The sequence below is a fragment of the Mobula birostris genome, chromosome 5, assembly GCF_030028105.1.
Source record: "Mobula birostris isolate sMobBir1 chromosome 5, sMobBir1.hap1, whole genome shotgun sequence".
Lineage (NCBI taxonomy): Eukaryota > Metazoa > Chordata > Chondrichthyes > Myliobatiformes > Myliobatidae > Mobula > Mobula birostris.
In genome coordinates, this window is record NC_092374.1 from 95,346,457 (window position 1) to 95,360,756 (window position 14,300).

Below are 14,300 nucleotides of genomic sequence, written 5' to 3' on the forward strand. Positions count from 1 at the left end.
CTTTGACCTCACCGTTATGGGTGACCCTACCAGGAGCTAAGCTCAGGCCAGCTTTGCTCTCTGGCTCTCAGGAACTCACAAGCCTCACCACCACCACCAGGTGATGATCCTCGGCGAAGGATCTGTTGCTACAGAACTGGCTCGGGAGATGTAGCAGTCATTTTCCGTGTGGCCAATCTGTTAGTTTTTGTGCGAGGGAGGGGATGGGGGTTTGGAGTTTGCAAGTTTTTGTCTTGTTTTGTTTTGTGCTGTGCTGGGGAGGGTTGATGTCTTTTCTTTCAATTACGTCTATGGTTTTCTTTTTGTCCCGTGGCTATCTGGAGAAGACTAATCTCAGAGTTTATTGTGCATACGTAATTTGATAATAGGATGAACCTTTGAACGTCTGACCCTTTGGAATTGGTGACAGTGGTGACCCACTTACTATAACACAAGACCACTGAGTTCATTTTAGCTCCTGATAGAATGATACCATTGATCTCCTTTTCCTCTGTAGTCTTGCAAATTACTCTGTCAAAAGCCCATCAACTTCCCTTCATTGCTTTACCTCTTGTGTTTAATATGACATCAACCCACTTTCCCCTCACTCTGACATTAAGAATATCGGTGTTCTCTATAGTAGTCACCATCTGGTGATCTTCACTGACCTAAACTGATTTCCCATCTTGTCAATGAAAACTCTAAACTGTAGATGTTCGAAACTGGACATAAATACCAGAAAAGCTAGAAATATTCAGTAGGTTCGGCAGGACTAGAATTAATCTTTCAGGTCAAAGATCTCTCTTCTGAACTGGAAAAGAGAGGAAACTATTGTGTCTTGAGTAACACACACAGAATGTTGGAGGAACTCAGCAGGTCAGGCAGCATCACAGTGAATGGCGGCGCTGGCTCGAAGGGCCGAATGGCCTACTCCTGCACCTATTGTCTATTGTCTATTGTCTATCTGTGGAAATGAATAAATAGTCGACGATTGGGGCCAAGGCCCTTTTTCGGGACTGGAAAGGAAGGGCGAAAGATGCCAGAATAAAAAAAGAGGGGGAGAGTGGAAACAGGATAGTCAGAAGGTGATCGATGAAGCCAGATGGGTGGGAAAGGTAAAGGGCCGCAGAGGAAGGAATCTGATAGGAGAGGAGAGTTTAATTGGAGTAAGGGGAATTATGAGGCTATCAAGCTCCTGCTTGGAAGCATAAATTGGGAACAAATGTTCTCAGGGAAATGTACAGTAGAAATGTGGCAAATGGCCTGGGGATATTTGCGTGGCGTTCTGCATAGGTACATTCCGGTGAGACAGGGAAATGATGGTAGGGTACAGGAACCGTGGTGTACAAAGGCTGTTGAAAATCTAGTCAAGAAGAAATGAAGTAAATGAGGTAAGACTCACTGGTCTATAATTTCCAGGGCTATCTCAACTCCCTTTCTTGAATAAGGGAACAACATCCGCAACCCTCCAATCCTCCGTAACCTCTCCCGTCCCCATTGATGATGCAAAGATCATCGCCAGAGGCTCAGCAATCTCTTCCCTTGCTTCCCACAGTAGCCTGGGGTGCATCTCGTGCAGTCCCGGTGACTTATCCAACTTGATGTTTTCCAAAAGCTTCAGCACATCCTCTTTCTTAATGTCTACATGCTCAAGCTTTTCAGTCCGCTGTAAGTCATCACTACAATCACTAAGATCCTTTTCCGTAGTGAATACTGAAGCAAAGCTTTTTGTAGTGCATTGGCCTTCATCAATCTTGGGATTGAGTTTAAGAGCCGAGAGGTAATGTTGCAGCTATATAGGACCCTGGTCAGACCCCACTTGGAGTACTGTGCTCACTTCTGGTCGCCTCACTACGGGAAGGCCGTGAGAAGCCATAGGAAGGGTCCAGAGAAGATTTACAAGGATGTTGCCTGGATTGAGGAGTATGTCTTATGAGAATAGGTTGAGTGAACTCGGTCATTTCTCCTTGGAGTGGCGGAGGATGAAAGGTGACCTGAAAGAGGTGTATAAGATGATGAGAAGCATTGATCGTGTGGATAGTCAGAAGCTTTTTCCCAGGGCTGAAATGGCTAACACAAGAAGGCACAGTTTTAAGGTGCTTGGAAGTAGGTACAGAGGAGATGTCAGGGGTAAGTTTTTTATGCAGAGAGTGGCGAGTGCGTGGAATGGGCTGCCAGTGACAGTGGTGGAGGTGGATACGATAGGGTCATTTAAGAGACTCCTGGATAGGTACATGAAGTTTAGAAAAATTGAGGGCTATGGGTAACCCTAGGTAATTTCTAAAGTAAGTACATGCTTGGCACAGCATTGTGGGCTGAAGGGCCTGTATTGTGCTGTAGATTTTTCTATGAGAGTGGACCAAAGAAGAAACGGAAGGAGGGGACCCAGGTGAGAAGAGGTAAAAGGCCAGAGTGGGGAATAGAGGAAAAGGGGAGGGGGAGGGATTTTTCTTTATCGGAAACTGTTGTGTCTTGAGTTGCAGAGATAAGTGGAGAACAGAGAGAATGTCTCTGTTAGGATGGAAACAGAGATTGTCCAAGTGATATTATTTGAATGAGAACATCTTGAAGCAAATGAAAATGCATAGAGTAGAAATCAAAACCGTTGGCAACACCCAGTAAATTCAGGAACTTTGGTGAAGAGAGAAAAAACTGAATATTACACGCAAATGATCTGCACCAGAACTGGCCATTCTGATACAAACTGGAATGGCTGGTTATCTGAAATTTCAAACCAGTAGATGGAAGAAATTAAGAAACTTCAGATGCCACAAGTCTGATATCTATTAACTTTTTTTTTCTTTCTCTCTCTCCCTCTCCCTCTCTCTCCCTCCACAGATGCTGCTCAACCCACTGTATATCTTAGCTCTTTGTGCTTTCATTTCAGATTTTCAGCATCTGTATTTTCAGCTTGCATCTCATTCACTGGAAGGTTCCATGGCACCATGACATCATTAAATTAATAAGGAACCTTAGGACAAGTTGGGCCATTGACAGCTTTTGTAGTGTGATGATAATGAAGGCGTGGCAGCTCATTTCTGCACAGCTAGCTCCTGCTAACAGCATTATGTTGACAACCAGATCCCACAATTTGTGTTAATTAAAGGGCAGCATTGTAACGTAGCTATGGCAGTACTGTGATAGTGCAATGGTATCATAGCACCAGCAACCCAGCTTCAATTCCCACTGCTGCCTGTGAGGAGTTTGTATGTTCTCCCCGTGACCGCGTGGGTTTCCTCCGGGTGCACCGGTTTCCTCCCACACTCCAAAGACATATGGGTTAGTAGGTGAATCAGTCACATTGGCAAGTGTAATTGGGTAGCATGGGCTCGTTGGGCTGGAAGGGCTGAATCATAGAAACGTAGAAAACCTACAGCACAATACAGGCCCTTCAGCCCACAAAGCTGTGCCGAACATGTCCTTGCCTTAGAAATTACCTAGGGTTACCCATAGCCCTGTATTTTTCAGAGCTCCATGTACCTGTCGTATCTGCCTCCACCACCGTTGCCAGCAGCCCATTACACACACTCACCACTCTCTGCGTGTCTTTTTTTTAAAAAAACGACTTACCCGTGACATGTCCTCTGTACCTACTTCCAAGCACCTTAAAACTGTGCCCTCTCACGTTAGCCATTTCAGCCCTGGGAAAAACCCTCTGATTATCCACACGATCAATGTCTCTTATCATCTTGTACACCTCTATCAGGTCACCTGTCGTCCTCTGTCACTCCAAGGAAAAAAAGCCAAGTGCACGCAACCTATTCTCATAAGACATGCTCCCCAATCCAGGCAACATCCTTGTGAATCTTCTCTGCACCCTTTCTGTGGTTTCCACATCCCTCCTTTAGTGAGGCGACCAGAACTGAGCGCGGTACTCCAAGTGGGGTCTGACCAGGGTCCTATATAGCTGCAACATTACCTCTCAGCTCTTAAACTCAATCCCATGATTGATGAAGGCCAATACACTGTATGCCTTCTTAACCACAGAGTCAACCTGCGTAGCAGATTTGAGTGTCCTATGGACTCGGACCCCAAGATCCCTCTGATCCTCCACACTAAAAGTCTTACCATTAACACTATATTCCGCCATCATATTTGACCTTCCAAAATGAACAACCTCAAACTTATCTGAGTTGAACTCCATCTGCTACTTCCCAGCCCAGTTTTGCATCCTATCAATGTCCCGCTGTAACCTCTGACAGCCCTCCACACTATCCACAACACCCCCAACCTTTGTGTCATCAGCAAATTTACTAACCCATCCCTCCACTTCCTCATCCAGGTCATTTATAAAAATCACGAAGAGTAGGAGTCCCAGAACAGATCTCTGAGGCACTCCACTGGTGACTGACCTCCATGCAGAATATGACCCATCTACAACCACTCTGCTTTCTGTGGGTAAGCCAGTTCTGGATCCATAAAGCGATGTCCCCTTGGATCCCATGCCTCCTTACTTTCTCAATACCTTGTCAAATGCCTTGCTGAAATCCATATACACAACATCTACTGCTCTACCTTCATCAATGCCTTTAGTCACATCCTCAAAAAATTCACTGCAGGTCGTAAGGCACAACCTGCCTTTCACCAAGCCATGCTGACTCTTCCTAATCATATTATGCCTCTTCAAATGTTCATAAATCCTGCCTCCCTGGATCTTCTCCATCAACTTACCAACCACTGAAGTCTGGTCTATAATTTCCTGGGCTATCTCCCTTTCTTGAATAATGGAACAACATCCACAATCCTCCAATACTCCGGAACCTCTCCCGTCCCCATTGATGCAAAGATCATCGCCAGAGGCTCAGCAATCTCCTCCCTCACCTCCCACAGTAGCCTGGGGTACATCTCGTCTGGCCCCAGTGACTTATCCAACTTGATGCTTTCCAAAAGCTCCAGCACATCCTCTTTCTTAAATAAATCCTTAAGTAAATAAATGAAACTAAATATTAGACCGGTGTGTAATCTTTAGCATAAGAAGACCAAAAAGGTTGCAGCAGAATGTCAGTTTAATGTGAAGTAGTGTACTATCTCACAAACAGAGTGGTAGTCCTTTGGCAATGCCCCACCCACAGCACTGCAGCTCTCGCTTGTAACTGGTGGCAAAATAAAACGTTATAGGGAGGGTAGGTAGAGGTTGATGGGTAGTCTGTGTGTGGGGATTGGTGGGTGGGAGGGAGGAATGGGCTTGTTTGTCTGTTTTTGCTTGTTGTGCTCTCTGTTCTGCCGAGCATTGTGGCCGTGATATGTTGACACCGGAATTTGTGGTGCTGTGTGTGCTTTCCCCAGCACGTCCCTGGTGGTGTTAGCTGTTAACACAATCGACACAATTCTCTGTATGTTTCAGCAAACACTGGATAAATAAATCTGAATTTGAAAGGGTGTGATTACATGTGTCCAGTTGGTAGATTAACAAGGGTAGTCAGAGCAAGGGGAAACGGAAGGGCTACAAAAGCTCTGACACACAGAGGGGAGCTGCTGTTAAGAGATGGATCCAAATGCAGAACGCTGGAAAACCACGGCAGCTCGAGCAGTGCCTGTGGAGAGTGAGAAGAAAGCTGAGTTATCAGTACAGGTGGATAGACTTGCAGCAGAACTGACCCGTTCCAACGCAAGGACAAAACGTGAGTTCAGTATTGAGTCTTGTTAGTCTGAAACCTGTACTGAGTGTGGTGGGGCCATTGTGGCGTCTGCAGCAAAACCATCTAGGACCCTGGATGGTGGGCACAGACAATGTAAAAGAGCCACTGTTTCATCTCCTGCAGTCACTGGAAAGTCCTGCCTTCACTCCCTTTGGAGAGATTTCCTTCATCTGCCCCTCTTTATCCCCACTCCCTCTGCAGCTCTAACTTTGCAAGTTCTGATAAATGATCTTGTGCATAAAACGTTGGCTTTATATTTTTTCTTTTCTCTCTCTCTACAGATGCTGCCTAACCTCCAGCATGTTCTGCTTTTTATTTCAGACTTCCAACCCTGGCAACTTCTTGATTTCTTTCCGAACTTCAGGAATTGTTTCTATTCCGCTCTGCCCTCACTTCTCCTTTCAGGGCCGAAACGGCCGCGAGAACAATGAATTTGCTCGTCACCACTGTGCTGGGGTTGCTTCTGCACTCCTCCATGTGTCAGTCACAACAAAACTCCGAGCTCCTTGTCAACACCCTGTCAGGGAAAGTGAAGGGAACAAGAATACCCGTCCTGTCCAGCCACATCACCGCCTTTCTCGGAATACCCTTCGCAGAAGCTCCAGTGGGAAACTTGCGGTTCCAGAAACCCATGGCCAAGAAGCCCTGGGCTGAAACCTGGGACGCCACTTCCTATCCCAAGAACTGTCAGCAGTATGTTGATAACCAGTACCCCGGATTTCCCGGTACCGAGATGTGGAATCCCAATAGGGAGATGAGCGAGGATTGCTTGTACCTCAATATTTGGGTGCCTTCTCCAAGACCCAAGAATACAGCTGTCATGGTCTGGGTCTATGGAGGTGGTTTCTACAGCGGCTCCTCGACGCTGGACGTCTACAACGGGAAGTATCTTGCTTACACCGAGAAGGTGGTGGTGGTCTCCATAAACTACAGGGTGGGTGCTTTGGGGTTTCTTGCCCTGCACGGCAGCGAAGAGGCACCCGGGAATGTGGGCCTTCTGGACCAGAGGCTGGCTCTGCAATGGGTGCAGAAGAACATCCGGTTCTTTGGTGGCGACCCGGGAACGGTGACCATCTTTGGAGAGAGTGCGGGCGGTGCTTCTGCTGGTATGCACCTGCTGTCCCCAGACAGCAGAGGCCTGTTTCAAAGGGCTATCCTTCAGAGTGGCTCACCGAATTGCCCGTGGGCCACCGTCTCTCGAACCGAAGGACGCAGGAGGGCAGTCGAATTGGGAAGGCTCCTTAATTGCAACATCAAAAATGACAGAGCATTAATCCGCTGCCTTCGGGCGAAGAAGCCCAAGGAATTGATTGACCAAGAATGGAATGTCCTCCCCTACAGTAGTATCTTCCGATTTCCCTTCGTTCCCATCATTGACGGAGACTTCTTCCCAGAATCCCCAGACGCCATGATAAGCACGGGCAACCTCAAGAGAACGCAAGTCTTGTTAGGAGTTAATAAGGATGAGGGTAGTTATTTCCTTTTGTATGGAGCACCAGGTTTCAGCAAGGACTCTGAGAGCACCATCACCCGCAAAGACTTCATGTCAGGAGTCAAGCTAAGTGTACCTCACGCCAGTGACTTGGGGTTGGAAGCTGTGGCCCTCCAATACACGGACTGGATGGACGAGCACAATGGTGTAAAGAACAGAGACGCCATGGATGACATTGTGGGGGACCACAATGTCATCTGCCCCTTGATACACTTTGCCCACAAGTACTCTGAGTTTAGCAGCGGTATCTACATGTACTTCTTCGACCATCGGGCCTCCAACATCGTGTGGCCAGAGTGGATGGGGGTGATCCACGGCTACGAGATTGAGTTTGTGTTTGGGCTGCCGCTGGATAAGAAGTTAAACTACACACAGGAGGAGGAGATGCTGAGTAGGAAGATGATGCACTATTGGTCGACGTTTGCTAAAACTGGGTAAGATTAAAAGAAAGCTACCAAATGCATTAAAGACGAAAAAAAAAAGCCCTTTCAAACTCTCCAGATTCACAAGCATTTTACAACCTACAAGTCTTTAATCCTGTTCATGTATTATGTAGGGACTGTGTTTTATGCAAATGACTTCCACTGACAACCATGTGATGATGACCAGGTACTAGAAAACCAAGCTAGATAACTCTTTTATTGATTTATTAAGATACAGCCTTTTGAGCCATGCCTCGCAGAAACCCCCATGTTAACCCGAACCTAATCACAGGACAGATTACAATGACCAATTAACCTGCCAACCGGTACGTCTTTGGACTGTGGGGGGGAACCGGAGCACCCGGAGGAAACCCCCGCGGTCACGGGGAGAAGGTACAAACTCCTTACAGACTGCGGCGGAAATTGAACCCCAGTCACTGGTGTTGTAACGTGGGGTGCTAACCGCTATGCTACCAGGCAGCATTGTAGGACAGTGGTTAGCACAACGCTTTATAGTGCAGGCAACCCGGGTTCAATTTCCGCCGCAGTCTGTAAGGAGCTTGTACCTTCTCCCTGTGACCATGGGCGTTTCCTTCCACAGTCCAAAGACATAGGGGTTAGTAGGCCTATTGGTCACATGGGTGTAATTGGACTCATTGGGCAGGATGGGCCTGTTACTGTGCTGTATCTCTAAATAAAATAAATTCTCTTAGTTTAGATGGAATGCATTCCAGGTTCCTGAAGGTAATTGGGAAAGAAATTGCAAACACCCTGACTGTAATCTTTCAACGTATTGGTTCAGGGCTACTGTTTGGAGACTGGGAAAAGTGATACTGTTACACCTTTGGTCTGTAATTACGGTTTTTTTTTGCCCTTCTATCCTTTTTCCTGGACAGTCCCTTTAACTGTGGGGTGAGGAAGTTTCAGATACAGTAATCATGGACAGAATTAGCATTCACTTGGACAAGTGTGGATTGGTTAGAGAAAGCTGGTATTTACCAGCTGGTATTTACCAACGGCACATTGTGCCTGGCTAACCTGAGTGGTTTTGATTAAAATATCTAAGAGTGTCAACAAGCTATATAATAAGGTGACATGCTGAAGGTTGTGGCATAGAGCGATGAGCAATTCAGCATGGATACAGGCCCTTCAGTTCAACAATCAAATCAAATCACCCAAACCATACATAGATACAGCTAAACGCAACAGCATTCCTCCTGGGACCAAGGTTCAAAACATTCAAAATAGCAAGCAAACATTCAAAAATTGCAAGTAACATAATTCAAAATATCGAGCAGAGAAGCATATTCACTCTAAAAAAAAATATATATATATGTAGTCCAAGCTCTGAGCAACAATGTCCAGCAATCGATGGTACAGTCTCTTGGCAGTGTACAGGCGCACACCATCCAGCCTGTCACTCCACCGCTCGAACATGGGAGGGCTGCACTGACAGGCGAGGGCAGGCTCCAGCCAAGCTCAACCACACTGACCAGATGACTTCTGCATCTCTCGCCTGGTCTGCAGCAGCAGGCAAACCCGAGGCTTGAGGCCTAGTTCTCGTTACAACCGAGGCTACACAGCTCCCATGTCATCTGTCCATCCACCAGACAAGGGTAACAGCCCTGTGGCAACTTGTGTTATCACTGCCAACAGAGTCTTGCGATCGCAAGTGAAATGCCTGAGACAATCTCCCATGGTTATACTGCACCAACTGCGATGCTTCTGAGTAGGCAGCAACAAGCCCTTACCGTTGACAGAGCCCACCCACCAGCATTTGTCCCTTCTCCCTCCTACCCCTCCTTGTGCCTGTCCAAGTACTTCATAAATGATACAATTGTACCTGTTTCAACTACTTCCATATTCTTACCACCCTCTGCGTGGAAAAGTTGCCCCTTAGATCGCTTTCGAACCTTATCCCCATCTTCCCAACCCTCTGCTCCCTAAACTCTCTATCTTGGGCAGGAGACCTTATCCATCTTATCTAAGCCTCTCATAATCTTGAACATTTCTGTAAGGTCACCTATGTATTAAGACTTAGCCCAGCTGACCTCTCCATAACTCAAGCCCTCTGGTTCTGGAAACATCCTAGTACGAGGGGTGATTGATAAGTTCGTGGCCTACGGTGGAAGGAGTCAATTTTAGAAAACCTAGCACATTTATTTTTCAACATAGTCCACTCCTACATGTTCACACTTAGTCCAGTGGTCGTGGAACATATGGATCCCTTCTTTGTAGACGTGGTCCACAACGGGGGGGGGTGATTGATAAGTTCGTGGCCTAAGGTAGAAGGAGATGAGTTATACAGCTCTTGTTACATGCACGTGCAGTTCAACTCTTTGAGTGGAAATGCAGAAAGTTTGAAGTTAATAACTCATCTCCTTCTACCTTACCATGAACTTATCAATCATCCCTGCGGTGAACCACTTTCTGGAGGTCCAAGACGCCGACCTCTACAAAGAAGGGATCCGTATACTCCACGATTGCTCGACTAAGTGTGTAAATGTAGGAAAAATAAATGTGCTAGGTTTTCTAAAATTGACTCCTCCTACCTTAGGCTACAAACTTATCAATCACCCCTCGTAAATCTTCCCTGCACTCTTTCCAATTTAGCCATGTCTTTCCTACAATATGGTGACCAAAACTGCCCACAGTACTCTGAGATAACACATTAAAGAGGCTAGTAGAGCTCTGTATACTCTGGATTTTGAGCTTCTGCAGAGTATCTTGTGTCCCAGCTCCTATATTCGGTAATGCAATAGGCTCTGCAGATGCTGGAAATCCAGATCAATGCACACGGAATGCTGGAGGAACTCAGCAGGTCAGGCAGCATCTATGGAAAAGAATAAACAGTTGTTGTTTCAGGCCAAGTCCCTTCATCAGGATTCTAAATCTTTTTTTCAGCACTCTGTCTGCCTCTGATGCTGTTTTCAATGAACTCTGCACTTGTACTCCCGTTCCATTACACGCCTAATGTCCTATCATTCAAAGTATAAATCCTGCTCTCGGTTTCTTTTCCAAAATGCATCACCTCACACTTCTCTGTCTTGAAATCCATTTGGCACTCCTCAGCCAATTTCCCTAACTGGTCAAGAACCCTCTGTAATCTTGGATAACACTCTTAACTATTGATAACTAATTTCATCTCATCCACAAATTCACTCATCTGGCTTTGTGTATTGGCATCAAAAGATAATGAGTCCCGATATGGATCCCTATGGGCATAACTTGTCACCGACTTCCATTCGCAGAATCAACTTTCACCCACCACCTGCTTCCCACTTCGGAGCCAAATTTTGAACCTACCTAACTAGCTTTCCCCGGATTCAATGAGACCTAACCTTGTACTCCAATAGTGTCTACCGGGACCTCCTCTCTCCCCAGCCACCCTTTTAATCGTTCTATAGCTATAGAACCTCTCGAGATTTTCCTTAACCTTATCATCCAGATCCATGCATCCCTCTCTTAGCCCTCCTGATTTCCGTCTTGAGTCTTTTCATAGTCAAGTCAAATTTATTTATAAAGCACATTTAAAAACAACCCATGTTGACCAAACAGGTAGCTAAAATCACAAATATAAGAAACACAGATATAAACAACAAGGCACACAGCTTATAGGCACAACATAAACAACACACGAGCCTAAGCACAAGCCAAAAAATCAGCCACATCAGGAAGATTCAAACGCTAGTGAATAAAGGTAAGTTTTAAGCCTGGATTTAAAAGAGTCAATGGAGGGGGCAGATCTGATAGGGAGGGGAATGCTGTTCCACAGTCTAGGGGCTACAACAGCAAAGGCGCGGTCACCCCTGAACTTAAATTTAGATCGTGGGACAGCCAGGAGCCCCAAGTCAGCCGACCTGAGGGACCTGGAAGGAGAATAAGGGGTTAGAAGGTTTGTGATATAGGAGGAGGCCAGCCCATTTAGGGCTTTAAAAACAAACAGGAGAACCTTAAAATCAATTCTAAACCATACTGGTAGCCAGTGGAGAGAGGCCAGGATAGAAGTAATATGGTCCCTCTTCTGGGCACCTGTCAGGAGCCTGGCTGCGGAGTTCTGGACCAGTTGCGGACAGGACAGGGACCACTGACTATTCCCAGTATACAGGGAGTTGGAGCAGTCCAAGCGGGAGGATATAAGGGCATGGATGACTTTCTCGGGATCGTTGAAAGAGAGAAACGACTTGATTTTGGCAATAGTACGAAGCTGGAAAAAACTGGCTTTTACTACTGCAGTAACTTGCTTGTCAAACTTAAAGGCGGAATCAAATATCACACCAAGGTTTTTGACGTGGGGTTTGACAAGGGTGGACAGGTTACCAAGACTGTTGGTAATCACTTTGACGGAGTCAAAGGGGCCAAATAGGACAACTTCAGACTTGCCTTCGTTCAGCTGTAGGAAGTTTTGTGCCATCCAACACTTTATGTCCTCAAGGCAGTTCATGAGGCTGACTAGATCTGACTGGTCATTTGGTTTCAAGGGGAGATAAAGCTGTGTTTAACAATGGAAGGAAATGTCACGTTTTTGAATGATCTGGTGGAGGGGAAGCATGTATATGGAGAAAGGAATGGGACCTAGGATGGAACCTTATGGGACCCCGCAGGAGAGACTAGCTGGAGAAGAGGAAAATTTGCCTATGTTGACGGAGAAGGTTCTATTTTTGAGGTAGGATATAAACCAGTTCAAGGCAGTGCCATCAACACCAACCCCATACTGGAGACGGTCTATTAAAATGGTGTGATCCACAGTATCGAACGCTGTGCTGAGGTCAGGAAGAATTAGAATGGCAGAGTCACCTGAGTCGATAGAGAGGCATTGTACACTTTCAGCAGGGCAGACTCTGTGTTATGATAAGCCTTAAAACCTGACTGAAATCTTTCCAAGATGTTGTTTTGGTGTAAGTGGGGCAGCAATTGACTGAGAATAACCTTTTCAAGAACCTTTGACAGGAATGGAAGTTTGGAAATAGGTCTGTAGTTACTAGGTAAGGTAGGGTCTAAGGGGTTTTTTCAGGAGGGGCTGGACCATGGCGCGCTTGAAGCAGGTTGGAACGATACCAGTGGCCAAGGAGCTGTTGATAATATAGAGGATGGGACCGGCTATGTCAAAGACATCCGTCAGGAGGGCAGTGGGGACAATGTCAAGGGGGCAGGTTGCAGGTTTCATGGTGGAAACAATCTTTGTAAGGGAGGGTAGTGTGATGGGTTGGAAACAGTCCAGTTTAGATGAACAGACCAGTGAAACAGTTAGGTGGGGTGGGGAGGGGAATGTTCATTCTAATGTCTTCAACTTTGCTAATGAAGAATTTTAAAAATTCCTCGCACTTAGCAGGGGACACATCTAAACTAATACTGGGACATGACAAATGACAGGATTTATGGTACTGAATAAGACCTTGGAGTTATGAGAGTTGTTAGAAACTAGATCAGAAAAGTATTTTGCTCTTGCAGCCTTAACTACATCCTGATATTTGTGAAGATTGTATCTCAAAATTTCAAAGGAAATTTGAAGCTTATCACGCTTCCACTTCCGTTTGGATATTCTGCACTTCCTCCTCAGGGCTCTGGTGGTGTCATTAAGCCAAGGCAGACCTTTAGGCTTAGGCATTAGTCATCAATGGTTTCACTCAAATCCAACCTCCTAAAACCAAATGATCTTTCCTTTTCCCTGTCCTTGATGCAAGCCTTAATATCCCTTGTCAGCCAAGGTTCCCTAAAATTACAAGGTTTGTCCCTCACCCTGACAGAACATGCTGACCTTGCACTCTCGATATCCCACTCTTGAAAGCCTCCCACTTGACATTCATTTTTTTCCCTTCAAACAGGCTCATGCAATTGTCATCAAGATTTTTAGAACAGTACAGACCCTTCAGCCCACAATGTTTTGCTGACCTATTGGTCTACTCTAAGATCAATCTAACCCTTCCCTCAGACATAACCTTCCATTTTCAATCATCCATGTGCCTATCTGAGAGTTTCTTAAATGCCTGTAACGGATCTGCCTCTACCACCACCTTTGCAGGGCGTTCCATGTGCACAGCACTCTATGCATTTTTTTAAAAATAAATAAATGAGCTCGGACATCCACCCCATACTCTCCTCTAATCACCTTAAAATGATGCCCTGTTGTATGAGGCATTGCTGCTCGGTGGTGGGGGGGGGGAAGAGAGAAGGTGCTGGCTGTTCACTCTATCAATTCACTTCTCATTCTCCTTCGCTCCAAAGAGAAAATCCCAAGCCCACTCAACTGCTATCTAATACAGGTAGCATCCTGGTAAATCTCTTCTACATGCTCTTTGGCCAACCTTTTACATTCCATGCGTCAATTTTTTCACGCACAAGTTCAGATGCGTCATACAACTCTTGTACCCCCATTCAATTCTTGTAAAAGTATGTTAATTTTAACATGATATATTGATTTAATATAAAAACAAGATATGCATTACTTACATTAATGAGACTTTTGAGTCTGTTTTGATTTCACCAAGCTTTTAATGTTTGGAGTTAAATTAGTTACTGAGAGCAGCAGAGAATTCTTCAAATTTGAATCAGTCAATCGCGACCTCGTTTTGTTTTTAATCAGTTTCATGGCTGAAAATGTTTGTTCACATCTGTATGTCGTTCCGAAAGGACAGATATAACTCTGGGCAAATTTTCTTAGTTCTGGAAAATGTTCACAGGGTAATAATCGCCAGAAATTAATCAGAAGCATTTGGGACTGAGGAAAGCAAATCAAATTTCATGTACAATAATGAATTTGTTTTCATG

At 45.5% G+C, this 14,300-nt stretch overlaps 1 protein-coding gene across 1 annotated transcript in view; it reads left to right on the forward strand.

The window, feature by feature from the left end:
- The window catches only part of ache (acetylcholinesterase (Yt blood group)), a 53,464-nt gene that overhangs the window by 9,145 nt on the left and 30,019 nt on the right, over positions 1-14,300 (forward strand). Inside the window, exon 2 of the mRNA XM_072258454.1 lies at positions 5,940-7,544. Within this exon, the coding sequence (XP_072114555.1) occupies positions 6,046-7,544 (1,499 nt within the window). The 5' untranslated portion in view covers positions 5,940-6,045. The remainder of the gene's footprint in view (positions 1-5,939; positions 7,545-14,300) is intronic.